Below are 14307 nucleotides of genomic sequence, written 5' to 3' on the forward strand. Positions count from 1 at the left end.
CTTTAAAATTATGTAAGGTTGTTTCCCATTCATTTAATGCATCACTCCCTTTTGACTATCAGAAGACTTTTGAATCTCATTCACATCTTTTGAATATCAGAAGACTCTTTGGCCTTTCAGGCCTCATGCAAGAATTCTTGAGATGAGAAGTGTTAATCTGACACATACATGGGTTATCCCCTCCTCCCAACTAGTAGTTTTCCTCAGCCATTAAGGCCTCCTCAAATGTATTCCACTGTTTCTATCAAAATAAGTGCCTACTACTTACAAGTGAGGGGAATTGATAAAAAATTTTCCACAAAAAAATCTTGTAGAGTCCATCAAGTGTTGAGTAAATCCACAAAGCTTTCTGCATAAAATCCCCCGTATTTTCCATGGGCAGAATTGCAGTCAATCATATATACATTTGTCCTAATTCGTGGAATTTCAATATGACACTATACATAACTAAAAAATCATCAGTTTATAATAAAATTAATATTATTGGTTCCCATATTAATAATGGGAGAACTAATAATATTAATTGCACCCCCCCCCCCCAAATGCTCAACTCCTGTATGTACAACCTGTTTCCTGAGAGACATACTCTGGTTCTGGTCCACCTACTCTTATTACAAAAAAATGTTTCTCACTTCCCTCTGTCCTTTTGAACCAGAGAAGTTTTGTCTCTATTCATTTAGCTTAAAAGCTTGAATTAGAATTGCACCATTTGATGGGTTACTACATGAGTTCCCATATAGTCTCCAGTTTTGTTTGCCTTTACAGCATCAATTTCATTTGGAAACACATCAAGTTAAACACTTAAAATGGTACACTCCTTGAACTTGGAATAAAGATGACAATAATTGCCTGAGCCAGGATTATTTACTAACTCTTGACCTCTGAATAGCCAGACTGCTGTACAAACAATGAAAACTTGCAGCTTACAGGAGAACAATCTATTAACTATTCCAATCTGAATCATAATATCCTGGGACAACACATTCAAAGTTGGCTCGCTGCAAACCTTAACATAATAATTTAATTAACAAAATATCACATATTAACTTTACAAAATATCCAAAAGAAATTAATGCAGTCAATTCTGGTTAATTGGGACACATCGGGACTAGTGCATTTTGGCCCGATTAAGCAGCTGCCCCAATTATCCGAAGTTCCACGTAAAAAAAGTTAAAAATACAGTGGACCCCCGCTTTACACTTGGTTCACTGTACAATCAAATCATGTTATGATAAAGTACCGTTCACTGTATGATGTGTAGTAAGCAGTGGTCATTGTGATCATGTTTGTGAATTGAATTTTAATTCTATTAAACAGTGATTCTAATTAGCATTAGCATTAGTAGAGGCATTTGATGCAAGAAAGCAAGCTTATGCAGCATCAGCCAAAAAAAAAAAAAAACCACTTCCACTTCACCCCTCTGTTCATTCAAAAAACCTGTCCAGCTGAGCCTTAAACTTATTTAGGCTATCAACTTCCATGACAAGGGATGGAAGTCTGTTCCACCAACCAACCACCCGCTGGCTAAAGGCAAATTTCCACACGTCTATCCTACATCTGTCTTTCCTCAATTTGAATTTATGCCCTCTCGGGTGATTATTCTGAGCAAGAGGAAGAATCCCATCAGCATTGAGCATGCTCAAACCATTCAAGGCTTTATACACCTCTATCAGATCACCTCGCTGATGCCTAGTCTCCAGACACTGTAATTTGCAAAACTTAAGCCTCTCTTCGTAAGAGCACCCCTTTGTTCCATTCACTAATCTTGTTGCCCTTCTCTGTACTCGTTCCAGCAGCTCTACATCCTTCTTGAAATGAAGCCTCCAGACCTGTATACAGTACTAGTATACACTATAAAAGTAAAGATATATTAAGCACAAATTTACCCTTTGTTATCTTACCAATTAAAAAATTAAATGATATGTGAAAATCGAAAAAATATAAATAAATAAATTTTCTGTTTGAACTCCAGGATGACCAAACAGTCAGAGGAGTTCGCATGACAGATTGAATACAAGAAACAGCACCGTATTCAGTAGTTACGAGCTTGAACCCCAGTCACTCAAGGCACGTGTACTTAGGCACCCGCGCACCTGACCACTAGGCTACGGTGGCATATGTGATAATCGGAATAATCAATATGTACTGTAATATGTACATACTAATTAGTTGACATTTCTGTTCATTGACATTTGTGGGTGGGGGTTAAAATTTAAAACAGTAAAATGATAAGGAATCAATGACAAAGAACATGGCACACACAAATTGCAAGTAACACGATATGAGCAAGTGAGAACAGAGTAACAACTTTACGAAGCTTTAAAAATAGGAATGAAGAAAAGATTCTGAAAATTAATATTTTTATATGATTGAAGATTCCATGGAAGTGCAAGCACATTTCACCATAATAACCCACAGAATTCCAGCTGTCGGTATTATCGCAAATTCAATTAGATCGAGTTCACTATTCGTTTATGATAGATTGCAATAACAGAAAAGCCCAATAAACAGGTAACTGCTAATTGTTTTTATTGTTTTATGGTTGTTACCTCCAGAAATCCGAGCGAACCACATGGTTTGGTCAGAGAAAATCGTAGGGTAATCTCCAGTGCTGTGGTCTTCTGCCCTGATTAAACGGCATGTTGTCCCAATTAAGCGAAGTAAATCCTGGCTATTTTCTAGATTGGGTTCTGTTTTTTAAGATTTGACCCAAATAAATGGCTGCCCCGATTAACCAGTGGCCCAAATAACTGGAATCCACTGTATAAGAATTAAGTTTGCAAAAGCTAACGATTAAATTTACAAAATATTACAGAAAATAACTCTAAAAAAATTATGAAAAATAGAAGGTAAATTTGAAAGATATAAAAACTGCAGCCAAACAGAGTATTTTTCAAAGGATGCAATGAGAAGCAGCTGGATAGACAATGTGATTAAAGAGTAAGAATGAGTTATATATCTGGGAGATGTTTGACATTTTTACCTGATCAAAGTTACTTGACATCTTATCTAAGTCATAATTAAGCAATGCATTAAAAAACAATGGTTACCATTTGAGGAGTCACAACAACACTTGCTAGAGCCATGGCAATAGGCAACTCTCCTTTGTCACCAATCATTGTCACAAGTTGTACCAACTGCTCATAACGATCAGCTAGAACAGTTTCTGCTAGCATGTCAAATTCCGTGCCCTGCTGCAAAATCTTTGTGAGAACCTCCATAAAAGCAGCACGTGTCTGAAGATCTTTATGATAACCTAACCCTATGAAGAAAGGCAAGTAAAAAGAGCAAATATCAAAAATAAATCGCAATGTATATATATTTAATAAAGGGAAACAATATGACATTGACAGAGAGATAGATACTATTAAGCCTACCTTTAAAAATACTTCTTAAAGTAACTAAGCTATGATTCAATCAGTTCAAATGAAATGAATTAATCAAATAAGAAATGCACCAAATGATTCAGCACAATAAGATTAATTAAAGCTAATCACATTATCCTTAAGTAATCACATTAAAAAAGGATTTTAATCAGAAAAGAACACAATTGTTATATGCAAGTAGACAAATGCAGAATGCAAACACTTTTCAGTGTAATAGCAAAACGTTTAAAGGTTTTTCTGAAAAATCTATTATACATTATCAACACCATTCTTAAATATATATTTGTTCATGACATTGGCCTTGAGCTTTGCATCTACCAAGAAAAGTAATGTCATTTAAAACCTCAACCAAGAATCTAGTTTATCATATAAACCAAAATTTAATGGGAATAATTTTTTAAATATGAAATTAAGTAATTGATGCATTTGTGAAAATGAAAAATTGATGTAAATCAGGATATTGTAAACACAACAATAGCAGTTGAACCAGCAGTGTAAAGAATAAAAAAAAAGTTCATGTATGTTTTTATTACTTTGGTTATATACAATCAGATCCAGGATGCATACATCTCTCTCTCTCTCTCTCTCTCTCTCTCTCTCTCTCTCTCTCCCCTCCCTAATTATTTCTTGATTCTTTTGATAGAAAAACTGAATGAAGTGATACAAATGAGATATATAAATGGGAGGGAAAAAAACATCATGTTGTTGACTAATGAGTTTTCTCATTAAATAAACTAACCACCGAAAATTAAACAAACGTGTTTTGGACCTCTACAATCAATCTCCTCATTCTGCAATCCACCTGAATCACAAATATCACAGAATGCAGCATACCTGAAGGTAAAGCAAATGCCTATTTTACATGTGCTGTAAAAGAATATTAAATATTTCACTTTTCAAAACATTTGTTACCAAATTAATTCATCACACAAGGCAGTAATTTCGATCTTTCCTGATTATATATTTAGGCCAACTTGTTTGGATACAGCATTCAGAAAATGTAAAATAATTTTTTGTATCCCAGTTCATTAATTCTTCCCACCGTTAAGGAGAGTGGCATAACAGTGGCAGATTAAATCTAAAATCTGATAAAAATCATATTCTAGATGTAATCTGTTGCCATTTCATTATGCAACAAAGGAATCAAAGCTTCTTAAACTTGTGCTGATGTGCCCGAAGTTTCTTTGCCTGCAACAGGAATTTTCAATTGGGTTAAGATCGTCTTGTTTCCTGGCCATAAAAGTCTGTTAATAGACTAGTTCCTTAACTAATCTTGTACCTATTTAGGAATATATATAATGTAAACATAAATTATTCCATTAAAATAGTTGGGGAAGGATATTATGTGGTTGTGTACCATTAACGTTTGTACTATATTTAAAACCACTCATATACCATGTGAAATTAATAATATCCATTGGGTGATCACTAAATTATGACCACCCTATGAAAACTGATTGCGACCCACTGACCACGTGAGGTACGAGAGTGTGCAGGTCTGTTGACCTACATAGCATAGATAAGGTGTCAGTGGTTCAGTAGGTAGTAAAATTCTGAGCGTGATGGGTAAAAGGAAAGACTTACTGAACTTTGATAAAGGACAGATTGTGGGTGCTCGACGAGCTGGTGCCTCAATTTCTCAAACGGCTGAACTGGTGGGGTATTTGAGAGCCGCTGTAGTTAAAGTGTATCAGGACTGGCATCAAAATGGTAAAACAACGACCCAATGGCAAAACTGCAAGGGTCAGCGAAAGACTGATGTTAGAAGTGAGCGCCAGGTCCGACGACTCGTACAGGTGCAGCACTATGTACACGTTGGCACTAATGATATTAAGAGTAGGAGAACAGCAGAATTACTTAACAAGTACAGGCCAATGTTGAACAAAAGCTGTGAATTAGGATTGAATTTTAAATTGTCTGCAATTCTGCCCAGACACGATAGAAGGGAGTATATGATGAGAGATTTGTCAATCAATTCAGCCATGGAAAGATTGTGCAAGGCTTAAGGGATAGAATTTTTTTCAGCATGGTCTGTACTTGTTAACAGGATAGACTGCTTCTACAGGGATGGGATACATTTAAATAGAAAGGGTGCAAGAATATTTGCTGATGCTATCGAGGCAGTGTTAGGTGGGTCAGAAAACTGATAGATTGGGGGAATACAAGGACTAATAGTTTAACTGTAGCCACAGGCAGAGGTGAAGGTTATTCTTGCACAACTTCTATTAGAATAAGTAGTGACCTGGAGTGAGGGGTATTGGGGGTTTCAGGGACGGATGCCAGTCATCGTGATATAGGTGGGTATATGGGATGTGTTTGGGGAGTACAATGTGTACAGAAAGGATAGACAGGATAGAAAGGGAGGAGGTGTTATGCTGTTAATTAAGAAAAAATTAATTAAGAAAAGAAAAAAAAATTAAGAAAAGAAAAAAAAAAAAAATCAAAAGAAGTGCACCCAGTTGATATAGATTAACAGTGCACTGTTGAGTCAGTTTGGTGAGACATAAACACTGTGAAAGCAAAAATAAGAGTAGGAGTGTGTTATAGTCCTAATGACTCGAATGAGTACAATGAACAATTGTACAGAGAAATAGAGTGGGCTAGTAAATCGGAATGTCTTTATAATGGTGGATTTTAACTTCCCAGATATTGACTGGAACTTGTAGGTTGGTCACTCACACACTAGTCAGACTTTTGTGGATTTATTGGATGACTGTTTTCTGCAGCAGCATGTTCGAGAGGCAACCAGAGAGAATAATACTCTTGATCTGGTTATCAGCAGTGATCATTCGTGTATTAAGAATTTGCAGATAAAGGAACCACTAGGTGGCAGTGATCACAGTGTACTGATGTGGGATTTACTTAAAGATTTAATTACCATCAGGGGTAAAGGAAAGGGTTTTTGCTTCCGTAAAGGTGAGTACAGTGGTCTCAGAAAGTTTTTAAATTCTGTACAGTGGGATCAACTAAATTAATCGTGGATGATACTAACATTTTCATACCTATTAAGAAATATTGTTCAAGGTTTAGGCCTAAATGGTTATCTAATGAACTAATGAGAATCGTAACAGAGAAGAAAAATGCATGGGATGCATATAAATTATCAAGCGACTCAGAAGCCTATGGCAGATATCAGCTAGTCTGTAATCAGGTCACAAAGGAGGTTAGGCAGGTGAAGGCAGATTACGAGAAATCCTTGGCAAAAGATGCTAAGAAAAACAGCAAGGATTTCTTTACTTATATAAACTCTAAAAGGAAGGGGATGAATCTGATTGGTCCACTTGACATTGATGGCTCGATTGTTGATCCTGCTCAGATAGCAAACAAACTGAATGAGTATTTTGCATCTACACATGAGGAATTATTAAGGTTTGAAAATGGCAGAAGGTTACCAAATTGTAGGAGGATACTTAATGATTTTGTAATAACTGAGAGCAAAGTGGAGGAGAAATTGTTAAAATTAAACATAAGAAAAGCACCTGGGGTGGATGGGATCTATCCAGTTATATTAAAGGAGGCACCAAAGCAACTAAGCAAACCCTTAGCCATAATTATGAGAGCACATCTCCAATTCACAAAGGGGGATCGAAGGGTGACAAGAGTAATTACAGACCAGTTAGTTTAACTTCTGTTCCGGGTAAAATAATAGAGTCACTGGTTAAAGATGCATTGCAGGATCATCTAGACAAGACTGCAGCAATAATTGAGACACAGCACTGGTTTGTTAAGGGAAAGTCTTGTCTGACAAATTTGATAGGATATTATGATGTGGTTACAAAGGAACTGGATGCAAAAAATAATTTTGATATCATATATTTGGATTTCAGGAAAGCTTTTGACACTGTTGCGCATGGAAGACTATTGCACAAATTGGAACAGAATGGTATTAAGGGTAAGTTGGTACAATAGATAAAAGGATGGTTAAGTGGGAGAAGACAGAGGTAATGAATGGGTGCTGCTCTTCGTGGACTAATGTTATTAGTGGAATCCAACAGGGTTCGGTGTTGGGTCCACTGTTTGTTTTGTATATTTATCAATGATATTGATGAAGGTATATCAGGCTTAATGTAGAAGTTTGCAGATGATCCAATGGTTGGCACAGTTGTTAATGACAGTAATGGCAGTGTGCTACTGCAACAGGATCTAGATAATTTGGGCAGATGGGCTAAGAAGTGGCAACTGAAGTTTAACCTTGACAAATGCAAAGTACTGCATATGGGTAGAAGTAACCCCAGAGAAATGTACCAACTGTGTGGTACTACACTTAAGGTGGTAGAAAATGAAAAAGACCTGGGAGTAATTGTGCAGTCAGATATGAAGTTTTCTGAGCAATGCAGACAGGCTGCCAGGGCAGGTCATGGGGTTTTGTCAATGATATATAGGAATTTTGCTAGCAGGGAAAAGGAGGTGATTGTCCCTCTGTATAATGCAATGGTCAGGCCACACCTTGAGTACTGCATACAGGTATGGAGGCCTCATTTTAGGAAGGATGTAGATTTGCTTGAGCATGTACAGAGAAGGGCAACAAGAGTGGTGAGGGGAATGAAGGGATGCTCTTACCAAGAGAGGCTTAAGGTCTGCAAATTGCAGTGGTTGGAGATGAGGCACCTGTGCGGTGATCTGATTGAGGTGTATAAGGCCTTGCATGGGTTGAGCATGCTGAATTCTGATGGGATCCTTCCACTTGTTCAAATTATGAACCTAAGGGGGTATAATAAATTGAAATTGAGGAAGGACAGATGTAGAACAGATGTGCGGAAATTTGCCTTTAGCCAGCGGGTGGTTAACTGCTGGAACAAACTTCCATCTGTCGTTGTGGAAGTTGATAGGATGAATAAATTTAAGGAGGAACTGGACAGGCATTTGGAGGGAAATTGTGTGGATTTTTTTTTTGTTTTTTGGCTGATGCTGCATAAGCTCATACACTTGCTTTCTTGCATCACATGCCACTACTACTACTACTTTTGAAGAGTTGCTACCCAATACAACATGGTCCAACCAGGAACAATATCTGGCACGACCATGCATCACTAGCTCGCACATATGGGCTATAACAGCAGACGACCTATACAGCATCCTCTTCTAAACAAGGTTCATCAGTGTAAAAGCATTTACATCCAACTTGCATGCTCTTTGCCTGGTGCAAAGAGCATGCAAGTTGGATGTTAGAAGACTGGAAGAAGGTGTCCTGGTCAGATTAGTCAAGTTATTTATTCCACTCTGTGTACAGATATGGCATCAACAATATGAGGCTCTTGCTCCATCATGCATGGTATAAAATTGCAGGTCGTTGGAGGCAGTTGTATGGTGTGGGGCATGTTTCACTGGCAGGAACTTGGACCTCTGGTGCATGTGGAACAACATATCAGTGGTCTCTGCTATCGTCAACTGCTTGCTGACCGTGCTATGTTACACTTTTTCCTGAATGGCTATCATATCTTCCAAGATGACAATGTGCCGAGCCATTGGGCATTTGTTGTGCAGGAATGGTTTGAGGAACACAATTTTGACTTCCAGCATATTGATTGGCCTCTGAACTCCACCGATATCAATCGCACAGAGCACTTGTGGGACACTATGGAAAGGCATATCAGGCATCTGGATACACCAATCACTTCCATACCTGCATTACCACCCGAATGTTTCTGACATCTTGTTGATTCAATGCCATGTCGGATAGCTGCTGCACTAAGGACAAAAGGAGGACCTATGAAGTATTAAGTAGGTGGTCATAATTCAGTGATCACTCAATGTAGTTTATTTAGCTGCTGCCTAAACTATTATACATCAAGGTGACTTTTCAGGCATCTTACATTACACACATCAGCTTTCTGGGAGCATCCGCAAGAGAAGTCTGTCAGTGACATGGTCAGATGCCTGAAATGTCACTTTCTGTATAGTAGTTCTAGGGAAATAATTTAATAAATTATATTATTAATTTGATGTGGTATATGAGCAGTATTAAATAACCTCATCCCATTCAAATTATTAAACACTAAAACTAACACAATTACACTTTCAGCTTTGTGGCAAGGAGGTGCAGTCATCCTGAAAAATGCACTGCTTTTCTGTTGAAGATGGGAAGCAATAGTAAATCATTTTTATTTCAGGATGTGCTTGGACCTTTTTGAAGGATTCTGTGAATTTACAGAACCTTTTTCAAAAAATGTAGGCAGCCAATGCATGAATTACAGTCCTACACCAACTGATTTTAGGTAGGAAACTTCACTGTGGATGGTATACAGTCAGAGGGAAACTCCTTATTTTTGTTTTCCCTCACAAATGCTACTAATCAGAACCACATAAGTTAATTTTGACTGATCAAAGAAAATAATACTTTCAATAATCTGAGACCACTTTGCATATTCTTCAGCCAAATTTAAACATGTATGCTAAAAAGCTATGCTTTTCTCATACTGTTATTAGGGAAGATGGGTAAAACCATTGAGTTCCTGAGGCAAAAACACTAATGCTGCAGGCACTTATTCTTCCACTTTCTTTTCACCTTGCAAGGAAGTCAGAAAAACATCTATTTCACATGTAGAATATCCACCTTTACTCAACGAAACAGCCACATTTTTCTAGGTGATGTTAATTATGCATATTTTTGAATTGAAACTGTAAGCCACATAATGCAACACCTGATGCACATGCATGCATATGCTAGAAGAGTTTAACTTAAGATGTATACATTATTACAGTTTACAGACAATTTTATTGCAGAATACAGCACACAAAATCAATTTTTTAAAGGTTTACTGATTGATAGATTGATTTAGTTTTTAATGGCGAGACAGTTTCATTAACAATACTTGGCAGTGACCATACTAGGCTTAGAGGGAGACAGGCATTTTGTGTGTTATCAGACAGTCTGTCTAAAACACAGATGGATCCAATATCTTTCTATTTCAGAAGATTTAGGAGAAGTCCGGATGGCCTGTCTCCCTAAAATCCACTCATTCACACCTTCTCAATGGTAAGCCCTGTAACGTCACTTACGTGGCAATGAATGTGTAGATTGACCAGGCATCTTGAAGAGAACCAATGTGAAGAGGAAAAGACCAAACCCTCCAGTACATGACAGCAAGATGAAACAAATGGCCCTCAGTCCTCCAGCAGCTTTCACTCCCCCTCTTAAGGCAGAGAGATTGTTTGTTTGTTGTTTGGTTTTTAGGAGCCATATTGCTCCGGAAATATGCAGTGGTCATTCCCTGACCTTCCACATCCTCCATATTTGGTGGTGACTGGCTCGAACCCCGGTGTAATCAAGAAGCATGTGTTACTTCTTGGCTTTCTAGTCCATAAAGATATAAAAAACATTTTGGAATTCAAAAGTACATCAAGTGGCAATGAATGTGTAGATTGGTTCTCTTCAAGATGCCTGGTGAATGTGAAGAGGAAAAGACCAAACCCTCCAGCACATGACAGCAAGATGAAACAAATGGCCCTCAGTCCTCCAGCAGCTTTCACTCCCCCTCTTAAGGCAGAGAGATTGTTTGTTTGTTTGTTGTTTGGTTTTTAGGAGCCATATTGCTCCGGGAATATGCGGAGGATGTGGAAGGTCATTCCCTGACCTTCCACATCCTCCATATTTGGTGACTGGCTCGAACCCCGGTGTAATCAAGAAGCATGTGCTACTTCTTGGCTTTCTAGTCCATAAAGATATAAAAAACATTTTGGAATTCAAAAGTACATCACCAAGGGGGTGTCAAAACTATTACTAATTTTTCTAAGAGGTACAAGCTAAAGGTTATAATGATTTATGCACCAAAATTGAGGGTCTTCTATATGAGCAGAAAACCCACTACACTATCATTATGGGGGACTTCAATGCTAAGGTTGGAAAGAGACAAAACAGTGCAGAAAGGGAAACTACAGGAAATTTCGGAACTGGTGAAAGAAATGAAAAAGGTGAAAGACGTGCAATTTGTAGAATCTCGAGGAATGTCAGTGATGAACACTTTTTTCAAGAAAAGGGTGAACAAAAAGTGGACATGGAAGAGCCCAAATGGATTAACAACTAATGAAATTGACTTCATCCTCACTAACAGAAGATATATCATGAATGATGTTACCGTCCTGAATAAGGTAAATGTTGGAAGTGATCACAGAATGATAAGATGCACAATTGATATAGATGTAAGAAAATAAAAAATAAAACTGACTTGAGTAAATAATACAAAGGCCTTTGAGATAACAGAAGAGGAGAAAAAGAAGTATGTACTGGAACTTAAGAACAAGTTTAAGCTTCTGCAGACTGCTCAGTACCAAGATATTGACAAGGAATATTACAACTTTCTGAAAGTGATAAAGCCCAAGAAACCTATAGGTAAAAATAAATCCAAAGAAGAAAAAAATTTGTCAAGAAACACTTCTCATGATTAACCGAAGATGACAAATTAAGAGCAAGATAAACATTGACAAGGAAAAAATTGAGTATACTGAGATATGCAAAGCAATTAGAAAGAAACTCAGAGGGGACACAAGAAGATTTAACACAAGATAAGTACAAGCATTAAGAGAAAACAAAGAATTTAAATCAGCAGCCATGAACAGTAACACAGAAAGACAAATGATACTGAAACTGAAGAATAGCGATGGTGTACTTATAAATAGCAGAGAAGGCATAATTCAAATAGCAGAAGACTATTATAAGGAATTATACAAGGAGGGAATGATGCCAGCAGTGAGGAAGATGGATCATATCCATCTTCCTCATCACTCCATTAGCAGTGAGGAAGATGGAGGAAGATAAGACAATGCATGTCTTATGGAAGTGAAATACAACATACCCGATATCCTTCCTGATGGGGTAGAACATGCATTGAAGAAAATGAAGAATCAAAGCCCCAGGGGAAGAAGAAGTTATCGTAGAGTTGTTAAAATTGGGAGGAAGAGACATGACACAAAAACTGGCAAGACTCTTTTCACAAAATGCATTAGAAAAGGTGTGGTGCCTAATGAGTGGAATAATGCAATCATAGTTTTGCTGCAAAAGAAAGGACATAAATCAGAAATTGGAAATTATAGACCAATTAGCTTGTTATCCCACAACTACAATTTGTTCACAAGGGTCATTACTAACAGATTACAAAGAATACTTGAGGAGAATCAGCAAGAACAAGCTGGCTTTAGGACAGGATTCTCAAATATGGATCACCTTCACCAAATATTGCAGCTAATGGAGAATGCAAATTAATATAAAACATCATTATGCCTGGCATTTGTGGATTATGAAAAGGCATTTGACTCCATAGCAGTCACAGACTTCAACCCCAGCCACTCAAGGAAGGTGTAATTATGCACCCGCCTGCATGACCACTTGGCTATGGTGGCTTTTGAAAAAAATATGAGAATGCTACCTCCTTTATTAGACTACACAAAGACAGTAGCAAATTTAAAACTGAGAAAGGAAATTTAAAATTGAACAAGGAGACACAATATCTCCAAAGTTGTTTATTGCTGCCCTTGAGGAAGCTTTCAGAAGATTAGACTGGTAACAGAAAGGAGTCACTGTGAATGGAGAGTACCTAAACCATTTATGATTTGCAGATGACAATGTGGTCATAAGCCACAATACCAAAGAATTAGAGGAAAACCTTAATCAGTTATGCAGTTAGTAAGAATTTTCGATTAAAGATGAATATGGCTAAAACAAAATTAATGATGAATAAGTATGCCACAGAAAGGGATATAATGATTGAAGGAGGTAATTGAAAAGGTGGAGTCATATACTTATCTGGGACAAGTCATTAGCTGTAAGAATGATAAATGGTTGGAAGTCAAGAGAAGAATAAATTTTGGATGGATAGCATTCAGGAAATATAGTCACATACTGAGGAGCAATATCCCAATTTGTCTGAAATATAAAATAATGAACCAATATATACTCCCCACCATGTCTTATGGAAGTGAAATTTGGGCACTCACCAAAAGAATGGAAGAGAAGCTGAGAACTACGCAGCAAAGAATGGAATGAATTATATTGGGTATCAGACTGTTGGACAAGAAGAGAAACACATGGATTAGGCAGCAAACTCATGTAAAGGACATTCTTATGAAAACTAAAGAACTGAAATGGTCTTGGGCAGGACACAGCTCGAAGACATGATGACAGATGGACTAAGAAAATAACAGAATGGTATCCAAGAGGAGCTAGAAGACCTGGAAGACAACAACAGAAATGGACAGATGAAATTCATAAGTTTGTGGGTAGTAAATGGATGGCCATTGCCCAAAACAGAATAACTGGAAAGTTTCTGGGGAGGCCTTAACCCTGCAGTGGATTAAAAATGGCTGATGATGATAATCAGCAGTGACCACTGATAATCACTCTGCTTACTCCTACAAAATCATCCCTTTACCTACAGCAGTCTTACATCCAATGACAAAAGCTTTTCTAAAATTTATGTATAAGCTGATAAAATTAATTTTTGCATCCAGTTCCTTTGTTACTGAATCATAGCTCCCAGATGGAATCAGTTGTTTTTGTTTCTTTGGTTTTAATGTCAATAATGTGTCTAATCTCAGGTGAGAAATGACATACAGTTTATTGAAAGGTTTTGTTTTTTTTCCCCTTAATATTTATAGTGCATTATAATTATCTAATGCATTAGGGATGGGTAAAAATTCTGGCTACAACTGGAGTATCTCCTAAAAGTCAGGCTAAAGTGAGGTTACTTATGGTAATAAATGGGCCAAAGGCAGTCTGTCTGTTGCTGTGTAAGGGACAGTCTATAATCAGATATTGAACTGTCAGCTGTGTATTAGTTTGGACATTCTGGAGATTTGGTGGCATTGAGTAGATGCAAATGAGTTAAGTAGGTATGTCCTGTCCATAGTCTAGCAAGTATAACTTCTTTTTGTTTGTTATCTTTGATACTGGATCTTCATGCTTTAAGGTCTTTCTTTATACAGAATA

At 37.3% G+C, this 14307-nt stretch overlaps 1 protein-coding gene across 1 annotated transcript in view; it reads right to left on the reverse strand.

Moving 5' to 3' along the window:
* Nf1 (neurofibromin 1) overlaps positions 1–14307 on the reverse strand; it is a 1111953-nt gene that overhangs the window by 493590 nt on the left and 604056 nt on the right. Inside the window, exon 26 of the mRNA XM_090369763.1 lies at positions 3051–3262. Coding sequence (XP_090225889.1) covers positions 3051–3262 — 212 coding nt within the window. The remainder of the gene's footprint in view (positions 1–3050; positions 3263–14307) is intronic.

Source organism: Mastigoproctus giganteus, chromosome 3 (assembly GCF_048544385.1).
Source record: "Mastigoproctus giganteus isolate SK-2022 chromosome 3, ASM4854438v1, whole genome shotgun sequence".
Lineage (NCBI taxonomy): Eukaryota > Metazoa > Arthropoda > Arachnida > Uropygi > Thelyphonidae > Mastigoproctus > Mastigoproctus giganteus.